The 16118-nt window shown below is 45.3% G+C and overlaps 1 protein-coding gene across 1 annotated transcript in view; it reads left to right on the forward strand.

Annotated features, from left to right (window-relative positions):
* The window catches only part of LOC149067986 (uncharacterized), a 26185-nt gene continuing 10067 nt past the window's right edge, over positions 1-16118 (forward strand). The window contains exons 1-4 of the mRNA XM_089251852.1: positions 1-268; positions 7553-7591; positions 14071-14261; positions 15280-16060. Of these exons, the coding sequence (XP_089107978.1) occupies positions 266-268; positions 7553-7591; positions 14071-14261; positions 15280-16060 (1014 nt within the window). The 5' untranslated portion in view covers positions 1-265. The remainder of the gene's footprint in view (positions 269-7552; positions 7592-14070; positions 14262-15279; positions 16061-16118) is intronic.

Raw genomic sequence — 16118 nt, forward strand, 5'->3', positions numbered from 1 at the left:
TGTTTACTTCTCCTCGATCATGATTCAAAAACATGAAAAAAAAAGGCCCATGTTGAAGACAAAAAGATACACGAGAGACAAGAACGGAATCGGGTTAACATTGTTGTCCAGTTAGTTAAGCATGCGCGGTTGAAAAAAAAAAAAAATAGCAGACGATGATTTCCAATATGGCCGCTCCTGTACGGATGATGTAGTAGCAGCAGACGACATCTATGTAAGAAGGTTATTTATTCTAAGAAGATTTCTGATTCGACTGACAAAGAAAATGGTATGATTTGTTTATTTTGTTTAATATTAATTTAAATATACAGTCAAACTCGGTTATAACGTCACCGAAGATTCCGAGAAATTTTGTCGTTATCAACCGAGGTGTCGTTACAGCCGAGGCTGACGTTTTCAAGATCTCTCATATTATCAGATGCAAACGAATAGTGATAAGGATGTTGTTGTTTTAATACAAATGCTAGTGACCATATTTGATCACGGGGAATACGGGACATCGCTAATACCTTTTTTTTTATTGGACAGAACACGTTATGAAATACAAAAGAATAAACGAAAATGGACATACATATACAACCACTCTGTGACCCTCAAAGGACTGACTGCTTGTCCTTAACTTCTTTGTTAAAAATTATCCTCCTCGCTAAAAATGTTGCCATCTGTCGGCCAAATCGCCAATTATTCCTTATAAACGTTACTGCCGAAGCAACTATCGGTCAGTTGAATTGGCCAATGACCGCAATTCCAGCTATGGGCAGCCAATGAAAGGGCATGACCATCACCAAATTGGTTAGTATATTTTGTGATAATTATGTTCATTAACACTCAAAGGAAAATCGGAACATCGATATCTTAAAGGATTGATATCTATCGATATTTTTGGCATCTTCAGCCACTTTCGCCCAATGTCCGAAATTCCACAGAATTGGCCGGCCAGTTCACGAACTGGCCAATTTATTTCGGGCATTGGCAGTAACATAAATAACTCTTGGCGAGGAATGCAGTTCTAGCCAGTCTTCTGAAGTGTTTTAGATTTCGGGTGGGGGGGGGGGGGGGTAAGAGAGTTTATTTTCAATGAGCTGCGCCAACGTAGCGACTTCTTTTTTTTTTCGCGCCAAGCAATCGCCGCGCTTTCGAAGCGGTCAATTGAAGATGGCCGACAAAGAATACGAACCGCAACTAGAAACGAAATGCGAAAAAATCACGCAAAAAAAATTTAAATTGATGAAATATGCGGTTAGTACAGGGTTGCCAATTTTGGCTGGAAGAAAAAAGTCGCCGCGTTGCCGTTGACCATGCTTATCGAAAATTTATCCAAGCCGGCCGGCCCATGAGCTTGTTATCAGTGCCGTCTTAAGGCATGGGGGCCCAACCGGGGGCCTCACAAAAATGAGATTTGGTTGAAATTTTCAAGAATCTGACACAGGTAGGGCCTCAGAAATATCACTCGGCCCGGGAGCCCATGATGCTCTTAAGACGGCCCTGCATCTTATCGTATCAGAAAAGAAAAAAAAACAATACCATGGCCATCTGAGCAACATCACTGGTCCCTGGGCGAAGTTATTTTTTGGCCCGCCTTCCCGCCTGGATAGAATTATGTGTTGGCCTTTACATGCCGACCTCCTCGATTTTCAGGTTTACGGAAAATTCACCGCCATGCAATTCAACGCTAGGAAAATTCACCGCCGGAAAATTCACCGCTAGGAAAATTCAACGCCATACAATTCACCACTAGGAAAATTCACCGACAACAGTTCGATGCGAGTCAGTTAGTGTGGGAGTGAGCGATTGTGTTACTGAGTCAGTGAGCGAGGGAGTGAGTGACCGAGCTACTGAGTGGATGAGTGATCTATTGAGTAAGTGAGTGAGTGAGCTACTGAGTGGATGAGTGATCTATTGGGTAAGTGAGTGAGTGAGCTACTGAGTGGATGAGTGATCTAGTGAGTGAGTGAGTGAGCTACTGAGTGGATGAGTGACCCAGTGAGTGAGTGAGTGAGCTACTGAGTGGATGAATGACCCAGTGAGTGAGTGAGCTACTGAGTGGATGAGTGATCTATTGAGTAAGTGAGCTACTGAGTGGATGAGTGATCTAGTAAGTAAGTGAGCTACTGAGTGGATGAGTGACCCAGTGAGTGAGTGAGTGACCTAGTCAGTGATCCTAAAGATATGGCGGAAGGTTTTAATAATGACTTTATTGGAAGAAATTGAGATGATACGGAAGAAATTACAAATTGCTGTTGCACAAGAGAGTACATTCAACAATTCCATTAACTCTATGTTTTACACAGAAACTTCTAATGAAACCTTAAAAGGAATAAAATAATAACAGAAGTAAAAGGTTATAAAATAAGTTGATACGCGATATATCAACTCCCTAAAATGCTTAAAATCATCTCCTGTTATCACTTTGATATTACACTGCTCAAAACAATTAGGGGAGCACATGGTTTTAACAAAATTACGCAAAGATGTATACCGATAAGTAACATAAAATGAATAATCCATAATTTAAAGCCTGGCAGGAAACGGAAGAAGGAAACTTCATATGCAAATTCATGACGTCAAAAACCAGAAAAAGGAGATAAGGGCAGAAATCGGGATGTTGCAGAAACGTCTGTTTTACTGCCGTAACTGTGAAATTCGATTGCGCAGTATTGTTTTTTTGGTGACTTGAGGATGTCTCAACAACGTGATTTACCGGAATCCGTGGCATGGCGTGTTATAGGCAGACTGGAATCCGGGCAAACACAACGTAGTGTCGCGGACGCTGTCGGAGTCGCCAGAAGTGTTGTTGCAAGGCTGTGGAATCGATTCTAAGAAACAGGAAATGTTAGACGTCGACCAGGGCAAGATCGGCCACGCGCCACTACAGCAACTGATGACCGGTATGTACGGTTAACAGCCCGTCGAAACAGAACGGAGAACGCTACGCAGCTGCAAAGACGGTTGCTCTTGGCAACAGGACGAAGAGTGTCCAGCCAAACAGTACGTAATCGGCTTCATGAGGGAGGGCTCTATGCACGTAGGCCAATGGTCTGCATTCCGTTGACCCCACGCCACCGTGCGGCCCGAAGAAGATGGGCTGCTGAACATCGAGATTGGGAACAACATGATTGGAGCCAAGTGCTGTTTACAGACGAGTCCCGATTCAGTCTGGGGTGTGACACCCGACGCGTTCTGGTATGGAGGGACAGGGGCACTCGAAATAACCCCGCATTCGTTCGTGAAAGGTCACAATACAGACGAGCTGGTTGGATGGTATGGGGTGGAATCAGCATAGGCGGACGTACGGACCTGCATATCATTCGGAATGGCACTTTGACGGCCCGAAGGTATGCAGACGAGATACTGCGACCTCATGTCATCCCTTACGCTGGAGCCATTGGAGATTCCTTTGTTTTCCAGGATGATAATGCCCGACCGCATAGAGCTCGTCTGGTGGAGAACATGAAACAATACAGCGTATGGAATGGCCAGCGTGCTCTCCTGACCTGAATCCAATCGAGCATGTTTGGGACATGCTCGGACGACGCATTGCTGCGCGACCAAGGCCGCCTGTTACTGTCCGAGACTTGCAGATTGCACTTCTTGAGGAGTGGAACAGTATTCCCCAAAGTCTGATCGATAACCTCATCGCATCCATGGCAAACAGGTGTGCAGCAGTCTTAGCTGTTCGAGGAGACCACACGCCCTATTAAAACTCATGCATCATGTCTAAACAGTACTTTTTTTTTATCGTTTACGTGTAACCAAATTGTTGCCCTTAATCATCTTTTCATGTTTTTTCCATATTTTCAAAGAATTAAAGCTTAATTCCAAATTTTTTTTTACGTCTTCATTGACACGCGTGTACTATCCATTGTATGCCGATACGTGGCTGTCTCGCACGGTTTCCTTCACTTCTTTGCTTGCTTCCCCTAATTGTTTTGAGCAGTGTATTAAGAACATTGTGTTGATCATCAGTAAGCAATGGATTATTTTTTTCATGATGAACCAGCTTTTACCAGCGACTTCACTGGTGTGGATCCTCTGCAATCTCAGATTTACTCAGCAGCGATGATTCCCCTTAAACCACTTGAACCCCATGGGTGTGTGATGAACTTTCAGAAGTCCCGTGTTAAGTGCGTATCTACATCTATATACTGTATATAAAATACCATGTCCTGAGAGACCGATTCATCATCGCCGAGCCAAAACCGCTGATATCAAATTTTGTGAATAGTTTTGTTTCACGACGTGAACTGACTAAAAAAGGTTTTTCCATATTCGACTCCTACTAGGGGCGGGGGGTTCAATAATGGAGGGGGGTCATATGTTGGAATCACGACGAGCCGAAACCGCCGAAGCTATAAATATGCCATTAGGTCGATATTGTAATATATACAATATAACATAGAACAATCAGATTTTTTAATCATTTGTGACACTACTAGGTTAAAACTGACTAATTCACTCACTCCCTCACTATGTCACTCGCTCAATCACTTAATCACTCACATACTCACTAGGTCATTCACTCACTCACATACTCACTAGGTCATTCACTCACTCACATACTCACTAGGTCATTCACTCACTCACATACTCACTAGGTCATTCACTCACTCACATACTCACTAGGTCATTCACTCACTCACATACTCACTAGGTCATTCACTCACTCACATACTCACTAGGTCATTCACTCACTCACATACTCACTAGGTCATTCACTCACTCACATACTCACTAGGTCATTCACTCACTCACATACTCACTAGGTCACTCACTCACATACTCACTAGGTCACTCACTCACTCACTCACATACTCACTAGGTCACTCACTCACTCACTCACATACTCACTAGGTCACTCACTCACATACTCACTTGATCACTCATTCACATACTCACTAGGTCATTCACTCACTCACATACTCACTAGGTCACTCACTCACTCACATACTCATTAGGTCACTCACTCACTCCTCTCTCACTGACTCAGTAACTCAATCGCTCATTCCCACATTAACTGACTCGCATCGAACTGCAGTCGGTGAATTTTCCTAGCGGTGAATTGTTGGTCGGTGAATTTTCCGGCGGTGAATTGTTGTCGGTGAATTTTCCGGACACGCATCCTGAATCCCCAAGCTGGGATATTTGGCGGGACCTCAGGTTAGACTTGGACCCTTCTACAGTGGATTTACAGCACGGAAAAAAAATGGCAATTGTTCGGCCCCACTCTTGTGGGGCCCATGAGAGAGCTCAATACGTAAGCAGGAGCTCACTTAAAATCTTAGCCCTAGGGGCACTGTTCTAGGTTGTGGGGGAGGGGGGAGGGTTCGCGTAAGCATGTGAATGACCAAAAGAGTGACTTAGAGATACAGGCGTAGTAACAAGAGGGAGTGGTTAAGCACGTTTTTGAATAGGGAGGCAAATTCTACAAATAAGTGGTCAAGAAAATCAGACTGGAATGAGAGAGGGGCGGCGAAACTATAAATGTGTGTGTCTCTGTTTGTCAAACGAGGCCCTATAACTAGGCTGGGGCAACTGGGGCCCCGAGCCTAATGGAGGCCTCACAAAAAAAAAAAAATTACACTTATTTTGCATAATTTAATAACTTTCATCAAACATTATTGATTGCACTTGTATAGGCCTCGGCCTAGCAATATTGTATAAATAAATAATAACCTTTTCAAGGGTGTCCCGGAGGAGGCACGCTACGGCCCTGTGCTTTTACATACATGCTTTTTATAATGGTGAATCATATTTTTGATGAAAGATGAAAATTAACATTACATTGCGAATTGCAGAGCCCCCTATTCCCCCCCCCCCCATCGTTTACGATTTTCAGAAATTTTTAGCTATAACTGGCAATTTCACAAACTTTTGACAATTTTTTTTTTTTGGCTATAAGTGGCAACTTTACTTACCTTTGGCAATTTATTTGGCTATAATTGGCAACTGTACTTACCTTTGACAAGGTATTTCGTGCAATCGGCCACTTTACTTGTATCTGACAGTTGTTGTTTGTTTTCGAAATTCGGCAATTTTCCTTGCCTTCGACACTTTTTTGCCTCTAGTCGGCAACTTTACTAGCCTTTGACAATTTTTTTTAATCTATAATTTGCAATTTTACTAGTGGTTTGACAATGTTTTTGGCGGTGATTGGCGATGCCTCGTATGGATCGCGATTTCCCGTATTTTCATGAAGGAGATATAGTCAGTAAAGGAATTCGTCTTGGCATGTAATTGATACATTGAAATGTACTGGCTTTTCTACCAGAACGCCTTTCGTGGGCCGGATGGAAGCCCTTGGTGGGCCCACATTTGCCCCGCGGGCTGAAGATTGTGCAACTCCTGATCTACAGGAGTTGCTTCGAATAATCTGCCAAACGAAAATGGGTGATAGACTAGCATAAGTGGAACGTGAAACACCCTACCAACCCTTGTCCAATCTCGAACCGTTTTCTAGTTATGATGGATAATCGATTACGGAAGATAAAATGCGGCTGACGATGCATCGGCTTCATTGGCAGCTGAAGTTGCCTGCCCCAGCTCCATTCGCAGCTCTGAAGATGTCTGCCTCGCCTGCATTTCCAGCTGAAGATGTCTGCCTCGCCTGCATTTCCAACTGAAGATGTCTGCCTCGCCTGCATTTCCAGCTGAAGATGTCTGCCTCGCCTGCATTTCCAGCTGAAGATGTCTGCCTCGCCTGCATTTCCAGCTGAAGATGTCTGCCTCGCCTGCATTTCCAACTGAAGATGTCTGCCTCGCCTGCATTTCCAGCTGAAGATGTCTGCCTCGACTTTATTCGCAGCTGAATATATGTGCTTTCGCTCAGATGATCCAGAGGGAGAGATGGGTGCCTCGGTTTTGTTAGGAGCTAAATTGACCAGCAGACGTCTTTAATTTCCAGCTGAAGACGTCTGCCCCGGTTTTAGTCGCAGCTGAATATATGTGCTTTCGCTCTAGATGAGGATCCGGGGGGGGGGGGGAAATGGGTGTCCCGGTTTTATTAGGGGCTAAGTTGACCTGCAGACATCTTCATTTCCAGCTGAAGATGTCTGTCTTCGTTCCATTTGCAACTGAAGACTTCTGCCTCCGTTCCATTCGCAGCTGGAGACGTCTCCCTCGTCTTCAGTTGCAGCTGGAAAAGTTTGTCCCGGCATTAGTCGCAGCTGAAGACGTCTGCCCCGGCTTTATTCGCAGCTGAAGACGTCTACCTCAGCTTAATTCGCAGCCGGAGACGTGTGCTTTCGGCTCGGGTGTGGATACAGAGACCCACGATCGCCTCTTTCTAGAGTCGAATAATACGGAAAAAAATTTGTCTGTCCCGTAAAGTACGGGATGATTCAACGAGCCTTTAAAATAATTCGCCCTTCCGGACACATCTTCACGGATCCACTCCAGAGTCCGCCCACCTTAATAGGCGCCCTAATGCCCAAAGTGACGGGGGTGTGGGGGGGGGGGAAGGGCTCGTTTTTAACAAACCGCACATTTTCTTTGTTGAAGGTAATAATGGCTATTTTTTTGAAAATTAATAACCGTTTCTTTTTTTTCCCAATAGGCCTACGAAAGCATGATCCTTGTTTGCTGCTGGTGTCTGGTACGTATGGTTTCTTAAGTATCATGTGTATTTATGTGTTGAGGTATGCATCGGCCACAGGCATGTGGCCCAGTGGAACGGTGCGGGAGCAGTATGCGGCCCGTGAAATGAAACCTAAATTTTGCAAAAAAAAAAAAAATCATTTTTCATACAAGTACTGTTTGGTTACCAAACGAGTCAAGCCTGCCTGCGGCACACTTCTAGATCATTTACGTGGCCCGTGCCGCTTTTGCAGATCACTTCGATCCGTGACACGTTCGCAGCTAATTCCTACGCCACCCGTATCACATTTGCAGGTAATCACCCACAGCACATTTCTAGATAAATTAAGTGACCGACCTTTTTTAACATTATTTGAGTGATCCGTGTCACATTGCACATAACTTAAGTGACCAGCAGCACATTTGCGTGTGTGTGTGTGTGTGTGTGTGTGTATATATATATATATATATATATATATATATATATATATATATACACAACTTGTGGCACGTTTCCAGATTACTTAAATGACCCGTAACGCATGTGCGGGTGACTTAAATGGCCACTATCACATTTCCAGATTACTACTTAAGTGGAACGTGACATATATCGAGATTACTGGCCCGTGTCACATTTCCACATTACTTTAAGTGGCTCATGACACATTTCCAAATTATTCACGTTACCAGCGTCAGATAACTTGAGCGACGCGTAGCACATTTTCAGATCACTCAAGTAGCCCTTGCCACATTTCTGGATTGTTTAAGTGACCCTTGACACATTTGCAGATAACTTGAGCGCCCCGCAGAGTACATTTCCAGATGACTGAAGTAACCCATGTCACATTTCCAGCTTATTTAAGTGGCTTCTGTCGCATACCCAGATCACTTAAGTGGCCCGCGGAGCGCTCAGTGCCGTCTTAAGCGCAAGGGCCCAGCTTCAAGTGCAGAGGGGGAGGGGGCGGGAGGCTCGTGATATCCCGATCTGTGTCAATTCTCGAGGAAAATTTATGTAAACTGGGAAACTGGGAAGCAGGGCCGTCTTAAGAGCATCATGGGCCCGCGGGCCAATTGATTATGCTGAGGCCCTCCCTACCAAACAAATTCTCGAAAATTTCAACCAGGTCTCATTTTTGTGAGGCCCCTCTTCGCTTGAGGCCCCCGGATCCGTGCCGTGTAAGCCCATGCCTCAAGACGGCACTGGTAGGAGGCCTCAGGAAAAATCACTTTGGCCCGGGAGCCTACGATTCTCTTTGGATGGCCCTGGGCACGCTGCTTCCAGATCACCGAAATGGCCCGCGGCACGTTTGCAAAAACCAATGAACACTCCCCCCCCCCCCACATACTCTCGAAAAGGTTAAGCACCGTTGAAGCAAGGCGAGAGAGGAACAAATGGTCAGCCACTCCAGCAGGTCACAGCAAACCCAACACATGCGCGTCGACCCAACACCAACTATAGTGGTATCAGCACCAGCTATACTCGTAGTAGTTATAGCTAGCGTTGGTCGACCTCAAAAAAGCCTCGTACGTCAAAATAATCGCCGCGATAGCGGACATTTATTCGCACGAGCGGGGTAGGGTACGCAGGGACCCTGAATAAAGCCGAATAATGGAGAAACCTCTCGGGAACGGAACCAACATCATCGCATCATCCGTCATTTGGAGACGGGAAAATAAAATTATTGGCCATTTCGGGAAGCGTCAAAACACAGCCTCGGCGTATTATCATCATCATCATCATCCACCTTTCCGCCATTTTTTTTTTCCTTTGTCTCAGTCTTTTGTGTGTGTACATGTGAATATGCTTCCGCATAGAGCAGACAGAACAAAAGGGCGATATTTCATGTGAATTCATGCAAAAATAGTCTGCAAATATGTTGAGTAATAAATCTGCGGTGGGGAAGAAGAGGGGGGGGGGGTTCGCTGTGTGTGTGTGAAGGTTGCTTTATCCTCAATTTGTGTGTCCCGGGGGTGGGTTGTTCACACACACACAGTTCGTGCTCTGGCGATACTTTCTTGACGACCGAGACCGACCAGAATCGCATGCCGAGCATGGCATTGCGCGTGAACGTAAGTCGGAGTCGACATCTGCGGACAGAACAACAACAACAACCTTTCTTCGACGAAGACGGCGACGGCGGTGTTATCGTGTTCCCGCAGACATGAACGCGACGGGATCATGTGTTTGGGATTCCGTTCGAGGAATGTAAGTCATGTTTATACGCTTATTTATATGCGTAATTATCTTTCCATACGGTTATGTTTCTTATTTTTTTAATCCGTCGGGAGTTTCCATTGTCTTCGGTTTGTCTCGGTTACAAAGGAAGGGAGGGAGGGTCGAGAGTACGAAAGTCTCGAATCCGCTCGATTGAATAAGACAAACCCTTACGACTGATTGTGGCCACAGGGATGGATCTGGAGGAGAAGGCGATCGAACCCCCTAAGCGCCAGATAGACAATGGAAAATAACCGCTCTGTCCCGTAAAAATGCGGGACGAATATTAAAATGTTAAAAAAAAAGAATTCGGGCAGAAAAGCAGTCGAATCCCGTTATAACGAACTCCCAAGGAGACCGGAGAAATCACTTCGTTATAAAGAATTCCAGGTTATTGCATTATTGCTACGTAAACTTATCTGGGAGGGGGGGGGGATTAGAAAAGTGTTCGTTAAAACGAGATTTGCGCTATAACGGTATTCGTAAAAACGGGATTCGACTGTACCTTCTATGATCAATTTCCGTTCATTCCGATGCTATTTGGCCATATATTCTAAACCCATGGCCCGCGAACAAAATGTGGCACCCCACGGGATTACCTGGTGTGGCACGCTACCTCAAACCTAATTTTGTAAAAAATTAACTAAGCATCACATTTGCAGATCGCTTTAGTGACCCCGCGGCACAATTCCAAAGCATTCAAGCGGCTCGTGGCACATTTTGAAGATCGCACAAGTAGGCCCGTGGCACATTCGCTTTTTGCGACACTCAGTGAAAATGCCATTAAGAATATTTCATATTTTTTTATAAAGGGTGGTTGATGACGTGATAAGCACCATTAAACCCCCGCCGTCATTAAAAGTCAGCAAACATGAAAAGCATTCATTCTACCGAGAGGCGTCAAAGCATTCCCAATAACAGATCATCTATATATGAGATCATCTATATGTGATTCGCCATACGGGGGTTCCCCGATGATAGATCATCTATATATATAAAATTTATTTTCTGTGAGTGTGTGTGTGTGTGTTCTCTATACAAATCTACAATTTTAGATCGATTGTCGCCAAATTTGCATACATACCAAACAGGACCCGACTTGGACGATAGGCTACTTTAAAATTTCTTCAGAGCTGGGCAAATGCCCCAAATGGGCGAAAAAAATGTCGGGCAACAATGATTTTTTGATCCTCAACAATCACTTTCCGAACGTTTACTTTGGTAACCGTATTTCAACTTTTTATTTATATCTTCTCAAGCATGGGAATTAATGTCTCCGGATTGTCTTTTGATATTGAACTGCATCAATTCATATAGTTTAAGTTGTTTTAAAATCAATTATGGGCCCGTAAAGTACATCGAAGGAATTCCACAGCTTTAATTAAGCATTTTTGGAAGCAGAAACAGGCAGAGATAGATAACTTGAAGTTCAAAGGGGGGGGGGTCGAAATACTTAGCGCCCCCTTAAAAAGGAAAAAATATTTATTTATTTTTACGTTTCTTTAAATCTAGATTTGTTTCTTTCATGAGTCCCGCAGGAAGTCGCCATATTGGTGAACTTAGACACGGTTTGCATGTCCCTCAAAGAAAGAGGGAGATATCACGTGATCCAAAAAAAGCCTCATTGAAGAAAATCCGGGCAACGCCGGGTTTTATAGCTAGTATAACATACAAACTCTGACAAAGTTCGGTGAATGAAGTCAGAACGGCCGGTCTGGCAACACTGGCGAAGCAAAACGCTGCACATGCGTAGCGGCAGGTGTTGACCATCTGCCGCCACCGTTGTTCAGTTGAGCGTCGTTTGCGTTCCGTGAAAGACTTGTTTTACAAAGTGCTTGTTTAGTGCGTTGGTTCTTAACTGAGAACAGGAAAATGAACGAACAAAAGATTAATTTAAAGTTTTGTTTTAAGCTTGACAATTTCTTTCACCGAAAGAAACTCACGCGATGCTGGTACGTGTTTATGAAGATCAAGCACTGTCCATGAAGGTCAGAGCAGAAAAATCACGCATCAAAACGATGCTAATCACCTTTTTTGATAGTCAAAGCATTATCCACAAGGAATTTGTACCTGAGGGAACGGCGATGAATGCTGCAAGATACATTGAAATTTTGACCCGTTTCATGAAACGTCTACGCAGGGTACGACCTCAGTACGCACAACAAGGTTCATGGTTTCTTGTTCACGACAATGAACGCCCTCACACATCCAAACAGTTCCTGGCAAAAAAGGGGGTGGTGCAAGTTGAACATCCACCATACTCGCCAGATCTCAATCCTCCAGACTTCTTCCTATTCCCACGACTCGCTTTGAAAGGCAAGAGATTTGACGATATTCCTGACATCCAACGAAACGTGACGAGGCTTTTGAACTCCAACCCAAAAGAAGACTTGTTTCCAGGACATGTATAGGAGATCTCAGCGGTGCATAGTAATGGGAGGTGACTATTTCGAAGGACAGTAAGGTAACTTCCGTTAACATTTCATCTACGTTAATGTTACAGGACTATTCACCGAACTTTATTGTCAGAGGTTGTATTATTCGTTCCTCTGCAAGAAGTCAAAACTTTCCCAATACCTAATCAAGAGACTCGGATAGTCCCACTTCGAAGATTTGTTTTAGCTTTCTCTACTACATAAATTCATTCCTCTGTGAGAAGTCGAATTTTCTCAATATCTAATAAAGGTTCTGAAAATCCCTATGCGGAGATATACTCGCAGCTTTCTCTACTCGATATTCGTTCCTCTGCAAAAAGAGTCTAAACTTTCTCAATACCAAATCCAGATTCTTTAGCTTTCACTACTTCATATTCGTTCCTCTGTGGGGATTCGCAGATTTCCCGATAACTAATCAAGGTTCGGAAAATCCCTCTGCGGGGATTCGCCGCTTTCCCGATAACTTATCAAGGATCTGAAAATCCCTATGCGGGGATTCGCAGCTTTCTCTACTCGATATTCGCTCCTCTGCAAAAAGAGTCAAAACTTTCCCAATACCTAATCCAGATTCTTTAGCTTTCACTACTTCATATTCATTCCTCTGTGGGGATTCCCAATAACTAATCAAGGTTTGAAAAATCCTTCTGCGGGGATTCGCAGCTTTCCCGATAACTTATCAAGATTCTGAAAATCCCTATGCGGGGATATTCGCAGCTTTTTCTACTCGATATTCGTTCATCTGCAATGGGTCAATGCTTTGACCAATAACTTATCCAGATTCTTAGCTGTCACTACTTCATATTCATTCCTCTGCGGGGATTCGCAGCTTTTCCGATAACTTATCAAGATTCTGAAAATCCCTATGGGGGATATTCGCAGCTTTCCCGATAACTTATCAAGATTCTGAAAATCCCTATGGGGGGATATTCGCAGCTTTCTCTACTCGATATTCGTTCATCTGCAATGGGTCAATGCTTTGACCAATAACTTATCCAGATTCTTAGCTGTCACTACTTCATATTCATTCCTCTGCGGGGATTCGCAGCTTTTCCGATAACTTATCAAGATTCTGAAAATCCCTATGGGGGATATTCGCAGCTTTCCCGATAACTTATCAAGATTCTGAAAATCCCTATGGGGGGATATTCGCAGCTTTCTCTACTCGATATTCGTTCATCTGCAATGGGTCAATGCTTTGACCAATAACTTATCCAGATTCTTAGCTGTCACTACTTCATATTCATTCCTCTGCGGGGATTCGCAGCTTTTCCGATAACTTCTCAAGATTCTGAAAATCCCTATGGGGGATATTCGCAGCTTTCCCGATAACTTATCAAGATTCTGAAAATCCCTATGGGGGGATATTCGCAGCTTTCTCTACTCGATATTCGTTCATCTGCAATGGGTCAATGCTTTGACCAATAACTAATCAAGGTTCAGATAGTCTCACTGCGATGAGTCGTAGCTTTCCCTACTCAGTAATTCGTTCCCCCACAAGGGGTCAAACCTTTTCCCGATAACTAATCAAGTTTCGGACACCGCAGCTTTGTCTACTCGATAATAGTTTCTCTGCGAAGAATCACAAAGCTTTCCGCATATAAATAGCTAATCGACCACAGCCAGGAGTCGTAGCTTTTTTCATAGCTGATCAGGATTTGGATGATTGCGTTCCGGTCGGAGGAATCCCAGAGTCCCAACAGCTAATTTTTGTCTGAATGTGCTTACTGCTGTACCCAATAGCGCAACATTGAGCACTAATCTGCTGTTTATTTTCATTAAACTCATTCCATTACATTGGTCGGTCGAACCTCAACACTGAAGACTTCACTATTGTTTTCACACTTCCAGACTCTGCAACAAGTGCTGCGATTCTTCCGCCTAAAGACTCTGCTGTGTCTGGTGCTGTTGATTTACGCGGCGTTCATTTTCCTCAGGGCTATCGACCTCTTCTACGGTTTCGACGACGATAACGAGTACGAGATCGAGGACGCCATGTGCCGCCACCCGGACCTCGACATCAACAACGAGTTCATCGCACAGTAAGTAAACGTCTTCATCATTCCTTCGTGCTGGGGTGGGGGAGGGGTTCCATTCATTCATTCATTCATTGGAACCGAGCACAACTCTGGTCTATCGCCATAGTCAATTTACTACCGATTGGGTTATGTCAGAAATGTGAGTGTGTGTTCCCTTTCCCCTCCCCGAGATTTCCTTATACCCGAAACCCCTGGACGGTGCGACGAAAATGATTATAAATACAAAGTATACAAATGAACACTTAGTACACACAGTTGCATCACGACATTTGTGCCAATCGTGGTCCAGTCTTCAAAGTTCAGTCGCCTCACAAGTAGTTGCCCAATTGGTATGGTTTGTAGGGCACTGGCTCGCAAAAATTGCCTTTAAGGCGCAGCGCTCTTGCCCTCTCACGAGTAAGGTTCTTAAAGTGTAGCCAACGGGTCTTTGAGTGGTGGGCTACCAAGTGAGCCCGTACTCGGTTGAGCCCCTTGCTGCTTTGTCATAGTTGCCGGTCTGCCATGAGGGCAGCTAGGTGGTTAGCCCCTCATTGCTCGGAGTTCGTTCGGCCTTGCCGGCTCACCCAAGTGCCGACCAATAGATCTTTGATGTCTGCGACCCCCAGGCATGGCACTCCACGAGAGCCCCAGCTCTGCGGGGGGGGGGGGGGCGTGACGATTGTCATTTTGTTTTTTCACACTATAAATTAACTAAAACAATGTAAAATGTCCGGCCTGGGGTCCTGTTCCAGGATGGGGGAGGGGGCATGCCCCCATGTGCCTTTCTTTATAGTTTTATTCTTCATCTAGGGCCGCACTCGGACCCTGCATTCGCAGAGCCAGTCGCCTTGACTGATAGCTCAGTTTCAGGCTTGCCCTCTAACTTTTGCGCCAGCCAATGGGTCTTTGGCGGCCATGGCTCTTCCTCATGGCCCACTTTCACATTTTTGGGGAGGGGGGGGGGTTACCAGTCTCCTTCCCTCCTCCCATCCCGTTCGGTATGATTCTAATACGATTTACTGAAATCCGTTCTTTTCCTTAGGTATATCGAAGACGTTGGCGAGTTACAGTGCGATCAGAGGCCAAACTGGGTAACCACGCGCAATGGATCGGTCTTCATCAACCAGGACGCCGTGGATCAACACGGAGACGTCTCTTGTATACTAACATACCTCGTCCGGGACGACGACTTCACGACGTCCATGGGCAAAAAGGTCGTCCTCTCGTCGGAGATGAAGTCTGCCAAACTCCAGGGGGACTTCTTCACCGCGCACTGTTCAGCAAAGGACGGCGCCGCTTGGCGGAACATCATCGCCGCCGTCCACCGCAACGAGACAGTCGTCAGATCCAAGACGGCGTCCAACCCCCCAAGCCGGGCCTGGAACCTCAACGTCCTCATGTTCGGTCTGGACTCGATGTCGAGGATGCACTTCATGCGCAAGTTGCCCTCGAGCTACGCCTATCTCACGGACGTCCTCGGAGCGACGGTGCTCGAGGGCTACAATATTGTCGGGGACGGGACCCCACAGGCCCTGATCCCAATCCTGACGGGGATGGCGGAACCGGAGCTCCCCGAGACCCGCCACCGGATGGAGGGCGCCCAGTTCGTCAACGTGTACCCGTTCATATGGAAGGAGTTCAGCGCCAACGGTTACGTCACCGCGTACGGCGAGGACATGTCGTACGTGGGGACGTTCACCTACAGGATGACGGGTTTCGACGAGCAGCCCACCGACCACTACATGAGGCCGTTCTACGTCAAGGCAGAGTCCGTCTACAAGAACCATCCGAAATTGTGCCTCAGGAACACGCCCCGGCACAGAGTAAGTATCAAGCCGACGGAACCCGCGATTGAACAATAAAAAGGTTTAATCAGCATTA

The sequence above is a fragment of the Pholcus phalangioides genome, unplaced genomic scaffold (genome assembly GCF_987345545.1).
Source record: "Pholcus phalangioides strain wild (caught in Gottingen) unplaced genomic scaffold, Ppha-v1.0 ptg000027l_1, whole genome shotgun sequence".
NCBI lineage: Eukaryota > Metazoa > Arthropoda > Arachnida > Araneae > Pholcidae > Pholcus > Pholcus phalangioides.